We start from the raw sequence: 18,056 nt of genomic DNA on the forward strand, positions 1-18,056 counted from the left end.
TCTTAGTTACTCTTAAATACAATCCAGCAGAATTAACATTTCCGCTCTGAGTAGAGAGCCTCAGCTAAAATATGAGGCTATGCCTTCTGTTGGAAGTGCTCTCATGGTGATAGTCTGTTTCGCCAGGAATCTTTCCTACTGCTAAAATGAATTTGTTTTAAGGAGGTTTAGATGGACACTTACATGAAGCCACGACATGTTTCTGTGGTAATTTTCCTCTGTGCCAGCATTGCTCATTCCCTCAGGTTCAATGCTGGGTTCGCTTGCACTCCAAGGACTCCCTTCTTTAAAAAAAGAACACCAAGAAAGAGTTGAATGTTCAGTCTCCCTGGAGTACATGTCAGTATGGTGTCATTGTCCATGCTTTTGAATCCAAGGGCAGACTCTACCATGGCCCAGCAGGTTACAGGGCATAGGACTTTGTTGGAAGGATATTAATAAGAACCATTCCCTTAACCACCACTTGAACTAGCAAGTCCAAAAACAATGGTGATCTCTGCTAAGGTGGCTTCCATGTTAGGACATGAGAGCAGAGGGGGAAAAAAGTGTGAAGTCCTTGGGAGGAGCCATGTACGTATTCAATGTGCCCAAATCCATTCCAGACTGCCCAGATGTCACAGTTGTGGCTAAGCAGGGACACAAACTGACCTGCACTGACATCACAGGGTGATAAAATAATGCCCCAAAAGGTTTTGGCTATATCTGTACTGCAGTTGTGGACATCAGGCTTGGCTTGGGAGCCTTTTCAGTTCTGTGAGGGGGCCTTGGAGGGACCAAGGATTTGAAAGCAATGACAGCCAATTGGGAGCAATCCTTGTGTCCTCTCTCTGAAAGGTCTAAAGGAAATCTCGCCATTCAGTTTATTACCCACAGAGCCTTGCCATCAAATCTAAAAGCTTCATGGATTGTTTAAATAGCAAAGTTGTATCTCTAGTATGATTACTTTGACTTGACTGGTGAGGAGAGGTTGATGAGTTTAGATAATTCTGAACACTGATGGTAAGGTTATAATGTTCGTCCTGCAACAACAGAAATCAGCCCCCCCACCAACCCTCTTTATCTCCTCGAAAAAGTAAGCTGAATCTTAACTAATGCATAAATTAGCTATTTTTAAAGGCGAGGGTGGGTGGATGTAGAAGCATTTTCTATTTTAAACTTTCCTTGATTAGATACTCAGCTTCCATTTGACAGACTTTATCGATCATTTATCCACACTTACTGCTGCCTTGAAAATAGAGAATGAACAGCAGGGAGAGTGTGCTTGAACTTGTACAGGCAGCCTGCGAGCTCTACGTACTTAGTCTTCTCCTTGCCTATTAAGATGTCCATCTACTGGACAACCACATGGACGATCTGGAGTCTCTTCATTGCCTACAGTTGTAACCTATGGCATTAGTGCTTTGATGGTATTTATAGCTCACCCCTGTACACTTAACATACTTAACAAGAGCATCCTTACAGAACAATGAACAACTCTTCCTGCCAGATGGTGGATGAGAACACATCCTGAAAAGTAGGAGAAATACTGAAGACCCCTAGGTATTAGGTCTAAAGAGCCACTCCTTCCTCGTGTTTTCACTGTCAAGTGAAGAATACAATATCAAAGTCCTTGACATTTGACTTTGAAGGTCCTAATGGGTAGAGTAGCTAGCTATACAAACACCCGGAGTTCTAAAGCTGCCTTCGTTGCCAACAGTTTTTTCCATTCCCTAATGAGCACGTTGTATGCTCACAGCTCAACCTTGAGGCGGCAGCATCAGCTTCACAGGGAAGCTTAGTCAAAATGGAGAGTCTCAGATTCCCAGATCATCTGCGGAATCCGTTTGCTCTTGGACAGGACTTCCAGGTGCCACGTGCACCTGCTCAAAAGCAGAGTGGGGTTCTCTAGAGAATGCGTCATCTAAACTAAGGCTCTGCTCTTGCTCTAGTCACATGGGATGAAATGGACTTGGCTGTTCCAGGACTTGAGCCCTGGCTTCCTACCCCCCACGTCCCTGCACACCCCACTCTTCTATGTTACCTAGGTCAGTGACAGTGTCCCTGCTCTGGGACAGCTGCAGCTCCTCAGCCTCAGACTCTGAGTCCTGCCGTGATAACTTGCTGCTCTTTAAGCTGCCGACTCGGCGAATGCTGGACAAGGAACCCCCCTTCTTCACCTGGAAACTGCGGGTTCCTTTAATCTGGAGCAGTCGAGAACCTCCTATCCTGATCTTCCTGCTGGGAACTGTATTAAAAGAATAAAATAGGGCTTCCCCCGCTTAGTTTTCCCCGGCCAGTTTAGATCCACACTCTTCCCAGTTTGTCTCTGAGCTTGGTTGAGCAGCATTTCTGGATGGAGACATTGCTGCGAGCCCCCAGTCACCAGGTTTGGACAGGCATGAGACCAGAGTGGCCATGCAGGGCTGGCGCAGTATCTTTCTTGGGCAAAGTACACACTTGGCTGGGAATGATCTGCTCTCATTCTGGCCCAGGGTTCACAAGCATGAGTATCTTTACACAGCACCATCACCGAGATCTGCTCGCAGATTTTAAAGGTGTTTTTATTTGATACAATAGACCCACACATTTCTGTTTTTGTTTTCCCAATGAAGTGGAACTTAGAGAGCTCTGAAAACTGTCATTGGAACCCTTTTCATTGGAGTAACCTATTAATATTTGAACACATAGATGCACGTCTCTCTGACAGTCAGCAGTGGGGTATACTCTGCTCCTTAGCAAACACATTAAGGGATTTTTCTCCTTAGGAGAATAAAATGTGTGTGTGTGTGTGTGTGTGTGTGTGTGTGTGTGTGTGTGTGTGTGTTTGATATACTTCTATTTTCAATCATTTATAGCATCCTCTTCTCAATCAAAGGGCTAATGATATAAGAGTATAAATGTTGCATGCCCTGTGCTGTCTTATAGTGTAAACAAAGCAAAACATTGTGCATGCTCAGTATTCTAGACGAAACAATCACCAGGGTGGGAATAAAGTAGTAAAAGAAGCATGTTTAAACTTTATAAATGCTCACTTTATAAAAATTGAAAAATTTCCTTTCATTCAAGTTTTAATAGTGTCAATCTTCATTTTATACTAATAGGATAAAGCAAGTTTTCAGAGCTCAAAAACCATTAGAAGAAAGGGGTTAGCTTTACCCACTTAAGATCTGAACAATATTTTCTACTCACTATTTAAATCAAGGCATGACTCTATTTTGAAATCAGGAAATTTGTATTTTAGGCTCGGTTTCTCCCACAACAAAATGCTTACATGAGACAATAATAAAACTTGAATTCTTTAAAATGTGAGTTAAAATACCTTTAATACCATATAAGAGAGTCAGAAGAATTCGTGGAGAATGATTTAATGTTTAGTCTTTAGATTACTCCTGTGATTGGAAGGACCTAGAGTTACCACTGTTCTGTTTTGTGCATCCTTCTTGGAGCTTCCTAAACACATCTGGATAGAACTGCACATCTGGAAGGATTTTTTCCAGCACAGTTGGATAAATGTCACAAAAGCTATAGAAAGAATACTATGTTGTGGTTTAATTGTAACACAAGAGTTACCAAATTGTATTTTTCAATATTATTTCTAGGCTCAATTTAGACTTTATAGTTAATTATTTTTAATGACCATCACTACAATCTCATGATCATTGAGAAATAAAGAGAAGATTACAGTGATAACTCTTAGATTTTTAAATAGAGGTATGTAATAATGCCTTTTGCTGGAGTTTATGACACTTTCAGGCTACAAATGCAACTAAATAACTTCAAGTTAGTGGGATCTGACAGAGACTTAATTCTGAGATTTTTTCATACATAAAAGGTAATTAGAGACCTCCTGCAGCCCCGAAAAAATTAGGGTTCAGAATTATGACATCAATTAGTTGAAAGGGACACAGTGATGAGCATTCAGGCTTAACGTCATTTGTGAAATATGTCACCTGAGACTGTGCTACTGAATTGGAGCTTTCGTCTCTACAACAATAAGAAACTAGATTGGAGATGAAACAGTCATTTAGTGGATAATATATCTCCCTTCGCACACTGTACCCATTAGCAAGTCCTGCTGCCTCCATGCTTAAAACAGCACAAGAGTTCCAAGTCCTGCTACCTGGACTCTGGTCCACGAAACTGCCTCTAACTGTTCCTTCCTCCCAGCTTCTTCATGTCTAGTCCCATACAAGGATCAACAACCTCTAACACATTTAAAATCAAATGCCAGAATTAAATTTCTAAACATATTGACTAGACTCTGTCCGCCCCTTTCTTGCCTTTCTGATCTACCTCCTTCTACTCCTCCCAAACGCGTTCTCTAATAACTGTTGATCCTTCTGTCCTCATTCAAACGCTCCAAGTTTACTCTTCTTGACATCATCAACTATGGCCTCAGAGCTGCCTCTGTTTGGAACTCTCTGTCTTCAGCCTTCTGTATTACTGAGATGCCCAAATGAAAGTCTCTCAGTTTAATGTCCATTACTAGAACCTTCCCTGACCATATATCCTTATATTCCAGATCACTGACACTGCCTTAGTTAGTTTTACTTTCTATTATATATCTTGAAAGTCTGGAATTTCATGTTATTAACTGTAATGCCAATAGCAATCTGTTTTTGAACAAACATATTTTCTTGTTAATGGGAAGTTGTAATAGTTCCTTGTCTAGAGCAGCTGCTCAGTAGCTGGATGCTGAATGAGGAGACGTTTCTGTATTTTGGAATACTAGGTTTAGTTTGTCTTTGAGGCAGGAGGAAAAGTATTTCATAGACTCTGTTTAGAGATCCTGAACAAGCATTTTCAGCTCTTGAGGATAAGTTCATGCTCATTTCTTTGTTAGAACCTAAATGGTCTTAAGTTGTTTCTTTCAGGAGCTGACTTTTTTCTCTTCTACAAAAACCAATGGTATGACATTAAAAAAAACAGTCGTCACAGTTAGCAGTGTCTCATTGTCACATTTTCATATCGGCTGTATAGCTGATATGTTTTTCAAACAGCTTACAGAATATTTACAAATCCTGAGGGAGACTTTTGCCAACCAATTAAGAACATTTTATGGTTATTTTCTCATGTTATTTATAGTTATAGCTTTTTGTCATTTATTTATGAGATGATATTTATATATTAACACAAGTATATTGTATGATAAAAATCACTAAGTAGGTGAGAGTTTGAATAGTAAAGACAATTATATAAGTGATAATGAAGTTGACATGTTCTTAAATTAAGCAAGTACTTTATTTTTTAAGACGATGTAGAGCTTCCTTGATTTAAGATTAGCTGGGTGAGTATTTGAAATTTTTATTCAACTCCTATAAATGGTAATTATGGCAATAAGTTAGAGTGCCTAAAGACTGATTTACAAAATAAAGTACTGTTGCTCTATGTTTATTAATGAGTGTTACCTTCATTGGACATAGTAAATGTTTGAAATCACATTGACTTGATACTTCTTTGTATCTATAAATTGATCAACTATTTATTCCTTGGAAACATGGCTTGATCCATCAAAATTCATCAGGATATGATGATATAATGATATTCGTATTTAAAACGTGACAACATTCTGATGTTGAACTGTTCAAACCTTTCTCATTGCATCCCCTTTCTTTTAAGACTTGAAATATTTTGTGTCTTCCTTATATAGCACTATGGTACTTATTAACTGATTAAGGTCATCAAATATGCACTCATTCATTGTCTATAGGACACTGGGAAAGGTGTCAGTGTGCTCAGTCAACACTCTGAAGAGATGTACAGATGGATTTAAATGTAAAATTCTTTACAAAAATCAACAAAATTTAAAGAATATAAAAACAAGATAGGGAAGCGGACATTTTAGAGGATCCTTACATGACTTCCTTGAAAGTGACGTTTTTCAGCTCCAGCTAGGATTTTCTGTGTTGATTTTTGATCTAAATGCTCATAATGTAGGAAAAATGAGGAAGGCAATGGTAACTTGCCATGTTCCTCCATTCGCTTTACACATTCATGCTAAGCTTTACTTGCACTGTCCTAATTAAGGCTGTAATGACACGATGAGAAGCTGGTCATTTGGCTGACTAGAAGGAGCACTGTGGTTTTAAAGGTAAGTCATGTAGACAAGGTCATACAAGGCCAAGCCATAGGGGACTCATCTTAATAGGCTCTTCCTCTTTTTTCTTCACAGTCTGATGTATGTGAAATTGAATTTAAAATTCCTAGTGTCAAGTGGCAGCTGGAATATGACTATTCTTGCTTTTGCCTGTGACTATGTAAGTGGCAGAAGCAATACATGCGGACTCCCTCCTAGTACTGAGGCCAAGTAGTAGTGAGGGGTGGCAAAGTGAGTCAGAGTATAAGTTTGACATCCCTGAAGAGGACAAGGGAGCGTCACACAGTTCCTAACTTGTTTCCATAACTAGCATAGACAGCTCTGCTTTGCTGCTGTTGGTTTTCTGTTTTATTTATTTATTTATTTATTTATTATCTCTTCATTATATAGATTATATATTTACTAATCTTTGATCCATTTCTGAACTGATATTCATTAATATTCTGATGCTATAGATGACATTATCCTATAGAAAAACATGGACATTGACAACTCAGAACTGATAAGAAATTAAGAATTTTGGACATAAGTTATAAAGCTTTAACCAGTGTATTTTAGTTATACTGTTTTTAGTTGCACAAGAAGGATATATAAGAATAACATTGACTATATACATTTATTTTACTGTCCCAAAGTCCTCTTTCAATTAAAAAAAAGGCAAGCAAGTGATAAGGGAGTGTTGCAGAGTAGTTGAATTTGGGTGTTTTCCCTATCTTATTGGCTAATAAAATACAGGGTCATCTTAAAGCTGAAGGCATCTCACATTCAGTGTAGCCAAAGGAGAATTGCTGAGCTGGCACTGTAGCCCAAGGTATTCTGGCTGACAAGTTCAACTTCTAACTAATGGTGTCTCCTTCCTCACCGGCTCTGAAGAGCCCACATAGTTAGCACTATGTGGGGCCAAGAATTTGGGCATACAATTTTTGTCGTTTAGACTCCAGATTACATATATCCTGCGAGAAAGCCAGAAACAGGAAGTGACCCTGGCGTCTCCCTACCTTTCTTCTCTTCAGCACCTGCGTCTGATTTGATGGTGTGGCTGCTGCTGTGCAGAGAGTCTTTTGAGTCTTCATTTTCATCTAGAACTCCTGCGAAGCTGATCTTCCTCTCATATCTGTGCCTGTCCAACTCAGGATCCAGACGAAGCCTGCAGCTCTCCAAGTCCTGAAATGTCATAGAAGGGCATACAAGTGCTGGGATGTCCTGAGACAAAAAAGTTCTCTATCTATCTATCTATCTATCTATCTATCTATCTATCTATCTATCTATCTATCTATCTATCTATCTATCATCTATTTACCTTCCTTCCTTCCTTCCTTCCTTCCTCCCTTCCTTCCTTCCTTCCTTCCTTCCTTCCTTCCTTCCTTCCTTCCTTCCTTCCTTCTTTCTTTCCTTCCCTCCTCCCTCCCTTCCTGTCTGTCTCTCTTTGACAGGGTCTTGCTCTAAAGCCACAAAGCTGATCTCAGGATCCTCCTGCCTCTCCTCGGTTTCCTAAGTGCTGCAACAATGGGCTGGAGCCCTCATGTTCCATCTACTGCACTGGTATTGTGTCAAACCACTATTCATTCTGAATCACATGCAATTATATTTAAAAGAATTTTATTGCTTAATTTAAATTGTGGTCTTAAAAGGTATTCTTGAATAGGAAAGTAACTGTTCCCTAACTAATTGCTTCTCCTTATGTGTTTTATCTTCCAAAAATACAGAACTTTGAATTAGCTTCTTCACCCTCTAACTCTTGGTCCAATGTCTGGGAGGTATCTTTGGCATTTATATGTTAATTACATAATCATGCATTGAGGATGAATATGTTAGGTATAGTGATATAAATAAGAAATGAGTATTTCTCTGAGGAACTCAGAATACTAAGATGAAAGATGAGCAAACAGAAATGATGAATTCTTTATTTTATTTTATTATATATTCTATGTATTTACATGCCAGATGTTATGCCCTTTCCTAGTTCCCCCCTCCCATACCCGCTCCCCCTGCTTCTATGAAGATGCTCCCGTTCCCACCTACCCTCTCCCACCTCAATGCCCTGGTATTCCACTACATTGGGGAATCGAGCCTTCATAGGACCAAGGGCTTATCCTCCTATTAATGCCAGACAATGCCATCCTTTGCTACATATGTGGCTGAAGCCATGGATCCCTCCATGTGTACTCATTCGTTGGTGGTTTAGTCCCTAGGAGCTCCTGGGGGGGTGTCTGGTTGGTTGCTACTGTTGTTCTTCCTATGGTATTGCAAACCCTTTCAGCTCCCTCAGTCTTTTCTCTAACTCTTCCACTGGGGTCCCTGTACTCAGTCTGATGGTTAGCTGCAAGCATCCTCATCTGTATCTGTAAGGCACTGGCAGATCCTCTCAGGAGACATCCATATCAGGCTCCTGTCAGCAAGCACTTCTTGGCATCAGCAATAGTGACTGGGTTTGGTGGCTGCATATGAGATGAATCCTCAGGTAGGACAGTCTTTGGATGACCTATTCTTCAGTGCCTACTCCACTCTTTGTCCTTGTATTTCCTCCTGTGAGTATTTTGTGCCCCCTTCTAAGAAGGACTGAAGCATCCACATTTTCGTCTTCCTTCTCCTTGAGCTTCATATGGTCTGTGAATTGCTTCTTGGGTATTCCAAGCTAAGGAGTTAGATATCAGACTCCAAGACAATAGAAATAGAATAATGGTCACCAAGTAATATCTAAACCTTAAATCCTCAGAGCTTGATAATAAGTTGCTTTATACTGCAACATTAACTTTGGAGGTAAAATTAAAGCTAAGAACTTTATGATTATCTCCCTCCATTAGCTAAGTGGATCAAGTTTAATCACATGTGTTCTAAGAAGTGGAGGACTTCTCCCTGGCTGTGTATATGGAAAGTTTCAATAAGATATTACTGCCTCTGAGGATGCAAGAAGGGTGTAGTAATTTCTAGAAGGTAAGGAATAAAGTTAGGAGGCAGGTAGATTCTTCCTCTACCACAGAAAGATTGTCTGTATCTTGAATATAGTCTAAAAATACCTGTCTTAGATTTTGACCTGAAGAAATGGAAGATAATGTCTGCACTACTGAAAACACGTATACTTACAGAAGTGAATAGAGGATGCCATTCAAGTTAACTTTGAATGCACTTTCTTAGGACACAAGTGTGGGAAGTCAGCTAAGGTTTAGGAAAATACATTCGTGAGCCAGAGCCGGTATGGGGAATTTCATAATGGGAAATTTCTTACTCTCATTTAGAAAGAAGTAAGAACAAGAGGGGGAAAGTTCACGAGTCCTCAACCCTGCACACAGAATTACAGGCAGCTAAGGAATATGGAAAACAGGAGAAATAGTCCTCCCTGGGGAAGAACACACACCAATGTGTGTTCATCCAATATCAAAGGGTCAATCCCGAAAACATACACACAAGTAACATTATACACACTGGCAAGTTGGAATTATGTATTTAGGAATATATATATACATATATATATATGAATATATATATGTATATGCATACATATATGGATACTTAAATATAAATACATTGCCATGACAACAATTATTGAAAAAATAGATTATGAATTTTAAAAAGAGCAAGAGAATTTTATGGAAGAATTTGGAGGGAGCAAGAGAAGGGAGTAATAATGTAAATGTGTTATAGTCTCAAAAATGAAATAATAAAGCTATACAGGCCTCTGTTTAACAGTGAGAGTTCTCATGCAGTTAACAATGAACCCCAGAAACCTAGTTCGAGGTGAAGAAGACACACTTCCCTCGTTACTAAATGACCGAAGGCTGCTGTTCTAGACTTAGACTCTGTAGGTTCCTTTCTTTGTGCTTCCTGCAACTCTTCTAGTTCCTTACAGAGTCTCTGTTTGTCACAGACCCTGCTGTGTGACCTAGCTTGTGATTCTCTTAGTGCTGAGATTCTTGATGGCTGCTGTCATTGCTGTCTGTGCGCTCAAGCTGAACAGAGGAGGCTGGTTGAGGAAATAGAAAGATTCATTTTGACTGACAGGTTTCAGTTCAGGAACTGCTCTTCAAGGGGAAGCAGTTATTAAGTGTGTCCTCTGTATATGATAGGTGACATGAAATAGAATTTGATAACAAGAGTCACTGAGGTAGGGTTTTAAGAGTTAAAGGGCAGGACGAAAGTGACTGAGCTAAACAAGACATGTTTTTATGAAAATTGCAGCTATTCTGAAAATGTGCAATCAGACGTACTCTATGCTTTTCCAAAGACTGTTATTAATCAGGAGGTTGAAAGGAGCAATATTGGAGGAGGTCTATAGGTCGGATATTTTGCTATGCTTGACTTTAAGCTGAGTGCATTCATCAAATTGTCTTGGTTTGATTTTATAGAGTACTATCAACAGATCAGTGAAAATGACAACTCAGAAAAATAAATGTCAAGTCAATACGATGTCGCAGAGGGAAGTAGCTGGGATTTCCATTTCCAGAAGTCAAATTGTACAGTTTTGCAGTCCCAATGAGGCTAGTTCTCTTTTGAAAACAAGCATTCCATTCATAAATGTTTCCAATTTGAAAATGCCCATTTTTGTTTAAGGATGTGGAGAAAAGGGTCTTCTAGAGTATTGGAAAACTAAAGCCAGAGGCTGTGTTCCACGGTAGCAGAACACTGACTCCTTTATCCAGCTCTGGACCCGCCCTGGGATTAGGGTACCGGACTTATTCATGCTTTTGGTTTTAACAGCAGGAGAGGTGGGTTGTAAACACCCTGAAATGGAAGTTGGTGTGACAGAGTGCAGAACAAGGTGTGCCCTGTTAAGCCATACTCTGAAGATTTACAGGCCTTGCGTAGTATTTATATGTGTGGTGAAATACATAGTCCATGGCACATGACTGCATTTTTATGTGTCGACATGTGGTGTGTGTGTGTGTGTGTGTGTGTGTGTGTGTGTGTGTGGTATGCCATTTTTTCTGTTGAGCCATACATAATCCACAAGAAATTCTATCAAAATGACAGGTTTGGAAATGTTCAGAATCTAAACACTGAAGTCATTCCTGCCATGCTATAAACCAGAAAACTCTTTAGAAATGAGCTTCTATATGAACTGAGGAATTGTTAGTACAAAAGAAAATCAGGTAATGATTTCTGAATAACCTTGGTCATAAAATCCACATTGTTTGTAGGGTAAAGGAGCATGGGCTCTTGGATATTTCCATCAGAATTAGTGGTGACCACTGGACTGTCAAACACTGTACCTGAAAGTACTTTCTGATTTCTAGGCCAACTTTGGAGCTATGATTTTGATGGATTAAATAGATTGTGTTTTTATGTCTGAAAAGCCTTTGGTTAAAGTTTTAAATTACAAAACACCTACGATCTTCAAGCATTTAAAGATGCTGAGAATATAGGAAATCTAGTTACAGTTCCTTCTTTTCGAGTAGGCTGGCTGCTGTTGCCACCGCATTGCTTCAACATACCACGAGGGGCTCAGTGCGAGGTCTAGGCAGGCAAGAAAAAGTCTCCCTCAGGAAGGTGGTTATCTCCAGGAGAAGTTGGCATGCTGCCATCTTCAAGGCAAAGGGACAGCCACATTTTGAGGGGTTCACAGTACCTAAGAAAAGAAAGGATTCTTCATGAGAAGACAAACCAATAACAAATAGAGGGTCATGGTGTGATGGACCTAACTACATCCATGTAGAATCACACTGCACATGAGAATATTTTCTACACAACCTCAATTTACCTACTCCTGTCAGCATGACTTGGGCATGGCCATCCACCTCTCTTCTTCCACTCTGCAGTTCTGTAACGGGTGCTTCAGTATTAAAGTATCAGACAAGCAGAAGTCAGTGTTTCTATTTACAGTACTAAAGAGTAACACAACACAGCTTCAATGTCCCCAGAGACCATTTGGTGAAAACAGACAGTGAAATTGGTCTTGTATTCAGTCAAGTCTTGACTGCGTATAGGGTAACCAGCTAGGATTGGAGCCCACACATCCTCCCAACTCACTTTAGGAAGGGATGACTCTTGGGCCTTCTGAGAGCTTTAACATTTTTTCATCTCTAGTTCAATTGGTAGTTGTGCAACACAGGTACACGAAAAGGTGTCATCTGGTCAATAATACTACACATTTTTGTTTGTTTGTAACAGGGTTTCTCTACATAGCCTTGGCTACACTGCAACTTGCTCTGCAGACCACGATGGCCTAAAACTCAAATAGATCCTTCTCCTGCCTCCCAAGTGCTGGGATTAGAGGTGTGCACCATGACGCCCAGTTTGTACTATACATTTTAATATAAGCTCTCCTGTCACAGTATGATACAGTTATACCAGAAGCAACTGATGGTCTCTTTCATTCTGTAGAAATTTTTTCTTTTTCACTTTGTCAGTTACCCAATCCACCATGGACCAACTAATCAAATATGGACTAAAGATAGGTAATGACCAAGGGAATAACAGGATTTAAAAGTGCCAGGATTGGTTGAAAGATCTGTCTTAACATGAACCCTGTAGAAACATCCCAATAACTTTATCTTCAGAAAAGAACAAGACAATCTAGCATTCTGCCTCTTACAAAAGAAAGAAAATAGTTATCAATTGAATAAATTAAGTCATCAAACTGTCACAATGTTATTATATATCAATAATTTAAAAATTTCCTAAAATTGTCTCCTGGGCATAATGAGATTTCCTGACTGAATAGTACACATGACTTTTTTTTTTTTGACACAGAAGGTAGATGTTATAGTCTTCTGAAGACATCTGGCCTATTTTTCCCTCCTGAGAACCATCGCTTTTTCTACATAGTTAAAACATGGATGGAAAATCTGCCTCTCATTAGGAATAGAAGAGATAAGCTAGCGCGGAATTTCCAAACAGACATGTGCTTGCATTATATTTAGCTTTGGAGTGCAATGTTAACTAAATCACACATAACAACCTCATAATTAGTTGATAATTAGAAACATCAGTCTTATATTCCACAGAGGATATAGGGCTCTAAAAATTACCTACGTGTGCAAAATTTACAAAAAAAATCAAACAAACAAGTTTGTTGAAACTAGGCAGGGCAGTAGAAGTCTGTATGAACTACATCAGCTACTCAAATTTTGAGGCAGGAAGATTTCAAGATCAAGACCAATCTGATTACACAGGATGATCATGTATGAGCAAAGTGAATAATAAAAATAACCAGATACCAGCTACTCAATGTAAACTTCTGGAATTATTAGTTCATTCCTGAGGTTCTCCTATAGATAATAACCTTGGCTGTGGTCTAGGCTCTTTCCTGATTATTACCTGAAATATCCTGTCACAACAAAGATGGAGCTCTACATGACTCAAACAAATGCTGATGTACCAGACATAACAAATGAATTAACGGAGCTCTTGTAATTTGATGTGGATTGTGCACTGCAGTCTGTGAGGGTGCACTCATTTAACGTTCTTTCACCTCCTTCCATTCTCAGCGATCCCTGAGTGGTTTCCAGCATAAGCCTCTGGCTGGCTGGCATTAATGGTAAGCCTTTCCTAGGTTTCATGACTGCTGGAATTGTCACTCTCTAGCATTTAGCCTACGAGTGAAATTAAACACCAAAGTTATTAGAAAATAGACTAGGTTATATTCTGAGTCAACTTTTGTCGTTGGGTTGCTGTGTCCATATAGGAATTCAGTATTTTATCAAATAGAGATGTCAAGGTTTTCTCTGATTTTACAAAAGTCAGGAAACAAAATAATGGGGAAAAAAACCAAAATCCTTGGTGCAAAAGATGAAAGGAACATGGTGAGAGATTTCCTGGATTATTGTTTAGTCTTTTTCAATGCTATCATCTAACCAGCATTTCATACTTCAGGGCACAAGGTTGGAGCAGATTTGGTATGCATTACCCCAGGATAACCCTTAAAATATAACCAGAGAACTTGAATTGCAAATGAAGAGGAAAGATTAAATGGAAAGATGTTACTGCTTTCATTGTGGAAAGATGCAGATTCCACAGCGAAAACTGGAATTTCCACTCAATAGAATGACGTACCCTCCCTCAGGGTATGCTTGTATGGTACAGAGCATGTGTATGGACAAAGTGATTCTGCAGAGGATCCAGTCAGAATAGTCTTGTTTTTAATTCTATGACAACTCTAAATAGTTGAAGCACAGGCAGTCACAGTTCAAGCAAACTTTGAGTTTATTATTAATACTATAATATGTTCTGATTAAACTAGTCTATATTTTAGTTCTTTGGAATGCATCTCTCTCTCTCTCTCTCTCGTGTGTGTGTGTGTGTGTGTGTTGCAGTGGATAGACTTCCTAGTACAGGTGTGTGCACTTGAGCATGCAGATACATGTGTATGCTTGTGCATGAATGTGGTGGTCAGAGGTTGATGTCAAGTGCCTTTCTCCAAAACCTTTCCACATCTAAAATTTTTTGTTCTCAGGCAGGCTCTTTCAGTGAATCCGAAGCTCATCCATTCAGTAAGACCAGCTGGCCAATGAGCTTATGGACTTCCCTGTCTATCTCTGCAGAGCTAAGGTTACGGGATCCCACAGCTGTGTCCAGCTTTTTAATAGGGCTTTAGAGGACCTAAACTCAGGTCCTCAGGCTTGTGCAACAAGCAATTTCCCGACTGAACCATCTCTGCAGCCCCTGGAAAGCATCTATTCTTCAATTCTATTTTACATGATTTTTTTTACTTCCCAAAGCCATAACAAGATAAAATCTCAGAGTGGGGGAGAATTTGAGAGAGGAAGGGAGGGAGGGAGGGGAGAGGGAGGGAGAGACAAAGCAGCAAAACCTTGGAAAGTAATTTTTACAACTGCTTTTCCTCCAGAAGCTTAGTATGACTATGGATAAGAGTCAGAGGCTAAAAGGTAATGTCCCTTCCACATTATCTGAAGTGCTTTGTCTGTTTGCCTTCTCTTCCTGACTTTTGCTCCGCCACCACCCCACCCTCCTCTGGCATACGTACACAATTCACTCTCATATGAGGTGAAGGGGAATGGTTGGTGGGAGATGTAGGAAGGTGGAGAGAGAATGAGAGAGGAACAAAGAAGTGTTCCTAAAGCAGAGTTTCTTACAAGCAGGGGCTCTTGTAGTAAAGGGAGTCTCCTTACTGTCATCTAAAAAGTCTTCCTCCTCATCCTCCTTCCGTAGTCTTCTCTTGGTCTCTTCATCATAGATAAGGCCGAGTAGATTAGCAGGACTCTCGCTCTCTCCATGGCACAGCTCGTTTAATCGGATGCCAATTGCCTACAGTGGAGAAGGAAGGAGAGGAATGCCACGAAGGATGTCAGACTCCAAGACAGCACACGGTCCCCAGAGAGCGGGCATGATTTCTCACAGAGCCCTTTTCTGTATTCCATGTGCTGTCACCACCATCTTTGCCAATATGGGAAGCTAGAGATGGAAGGAACACAGATGTCTCCAGGGCCATTTGCTCGAAAGATTTGAAAACAATGGAATGGTAACTTTTATATGCACATACAAACATTTTTATAAAACAAGTGTCCATATTTATTATTATTATTATTATTATTTATTTATTCAAAGTTCATTCATTTTGTAGGTCTGATGTAAGGAAGCAAGCCAGCAGTGGTCTGCCTGCCTGTCTGTCTGTCTGTCTGTCTCTCTCTCTGTGTGTTTCTCTCTCTGTGTGTGTGTGTGTGTGTGTGTGTGTGTGTGTGTGTGTGTGTGTGTGTGTGTGTGTTTTTGTTAAGTATATAGTTATATGCATTTAAGCAAGTCTGGAGTCCCGAGGAGGATACTGCATGTTCTGTTCTGTAATGGTTCATCTTCTTTTGAGACAGGATTTCTCAGTGAATCATGAGTCAGGATGGTGTTCATCAAGCCCTACCAAGACCCCTGTGTCTATCGCCCATACTGCTCATGTGACAGGTAGGAGTGGCCACAATGGACCTTTTTTGTGGGTACTAAGGATTTAAAGCCAGGTTCCGATGTTTGCATACTCTCACCCACTGAGCAATATCCCATCTTACATGTAGGTACTATTATTTTAATAGAGAGGTTTAGGGCAGGAGAGAGAGAGAGAGAGGAGAGAGAGAGAGAGAGAGAGAGAGAGAGAGAGAGAGAGAGAGAGAAAGATGCACTCTTTGGAGTGCATCTGATTATAGGTTTTTACAAGAGTATTGGTGCCATGCTAATGGGTTTGGAAATTGGCAAGAATTCTACTCCTGTGGTTTTATTTATATTACCATTTATGTATGCACTTCTTGGCATTTATGGACCTCTACCCATCCCATGATAGTAAATTAGTAAGAAATGTTAACTGCTCTTCTGGTAGAGATTTGAAAAACCACATTAAAATGGGGACATTTAATAGCTTGGCACACTGACAATATTGATTCTAACATGGCATACACAGAATCAAACTTTTGCTCTCTGGTCTTCTGAATCACAACACATTGTTCCACAAATTATGGAGAGGAATTTTCCACAAGAGGTGAATACACTCTCTCTATCTGGTTCCTTTTGTATCTAAACACTGCAGAATATGTAAAATTGAGAGAGTCAGAGCCTTGGGAAGGAGTCTCAAGGATAAAGTAAAATGAACACTTCTTGCAGGTCAGTCTTGTGCTCTGTGCATTAGTAAAAACAAATCCCAACTCATTTTTCTATGTCCCTGTGTCATACTTATGAAATATTTAGCAAGGAATTACACTCACTGCTGGAGAAAAACCCATACTCATGAACAGATGTGCAAAGTGCATCCAGAACCCTCTCAAAAACAAAACAAAACAAAACAAAACAAAAACAACAACAACAAAACCAGGACTCTGTTCAACTTTTGGAAATAAAAAGGTCTTTGTGAGACCTGGAAATAAGTGACAAACTGCAGACCAGGGAACAAAAAATCCTAATAAGAACGTACTATAAAAAATTAACACAATATCCCCCAAGCTGTACTTGCTAACTCTGAAAGTTTTAAACAAATGAAACAAGACCATAGGCATCAGCACCTAAGACCTTGTTCTGAGGATGATGTGTGATGAGTTTGGAGTGGAGCTAGCCAGCTGAACAGTGAGACTCAAAAGAGGTGGGTTTTTTATATTAATTTTTCTGAAATATTGTAATGAAATAATTTAAATTTAAACCCAATTATATATATATATATATATCTCAAACCTGAACTTGCCTAAGTAACAGTTTAAAGTTCCATGTCTCATCTACAGCTAGAAGGATGTCTTTTTTTTTTTTTATTTTCGGGGCTGGGGACCAAACCCAGGACCTTGTGCTTCCTAGGTAAGCGCTCTACCACTGAGCCAAATCCCCAACCCCTAGAAGGATGTCTTAAGGAGATGTAATTCCTTTCATCCTCCATTCATAAAATATTTATGAAGGGAGATGTTTGTAAGGTTTTTGAATGAAACACTAATATACATAAGCTGTTCAAGTGCACCAGTGCTGTTCGTACATGTGCCTTGATGAATTATGAATGCATTTACAGGAAGATCACTGACAAACAGGGAAGTTACAGAGGTTAAGACACTAGCTGAAGGCTGTGGCCTGAATTCGAATGTTTGCCCCCTGTCCTTCTCCTTACACTCCCTACACTCTTGGGTCTTTTAGGGAGGTAAGAACATGTTGAATGACACCTTTGCTGGTTCAGAAGATTTACTACAGACTTAGAGCAGCTGATGTGTTGGCTGGTTGGAAATGGAGAAAGATGCTGCCCAACTTTGCCCACATCCCTGGCCCAAGAGGAAACTGCATAGTGCCTCTGGACACAGGAATATGGGGGCAGTCAAGCTGCAGGAGCCCCACAGTCTAGACTGCACCTGGATCTGAACTGAACTGGTCAAACAGCTCCCTGCATCCAAATTCGTGGGGTGGGGGCAGAGCTAGATCTTCAGAGGGACAGACACTCCTGGGAAACAAGAGAAGACTACTCTCTGCCCACATTCCTGATTCAAGAGTAAAAAGCCTTGTGCTATCTGTGCCCCCTGCGCACAGGGACCTAGGAGAAGTAGGGGCAGGACCCTTCTGGTTCCTGCCCACAAGGAGAGCTGAA

General features: G+C 40.0%; 1 protein-coding gene across 1 annotated transcript in view; it reads right to left on the reverse strand.

Moving 5' to 3' along the window:
* The window catches only part of Unc80 (unc-80 homolog, NALCN channel complex subunit), a 182,042-nt gene that overhangs the window by 80,817 nt on the left and 83,169 nt on the right, over positions 1 to 18,056 (reverse strand). Inside the window, 5 exon segments of the mRNA XM_032901292.1 lie at positions 184 to 284; positions 2,021 to 2,224; positions 7,075 to 7,240; positions 11,506 to 11,639; positions 15,142 to 15,277. Of these exon segments, the coding sequence (XP_032757183.1) occupies positions 184 to 284; positions 2,021 to 2,224; positions 7,075 to 7,240; positions 11,506 to 11,639; positions 15,142 to 15,277 (741 nt within the window).

Source organism: Rattus rattus, chromosome 4, assembly GCF_011064425.1.
Source record: "Rattus rattus isolate New Zealand chromosome 4, Rrattus_CSIRO_v1, whole genome shotgun sequence".
Taxonomy (NCBI): Eukaryota; Metazoa; Chordata; class Mammalia; order Rodentia; family Muridae; genus Rattus; species Rattus rattus.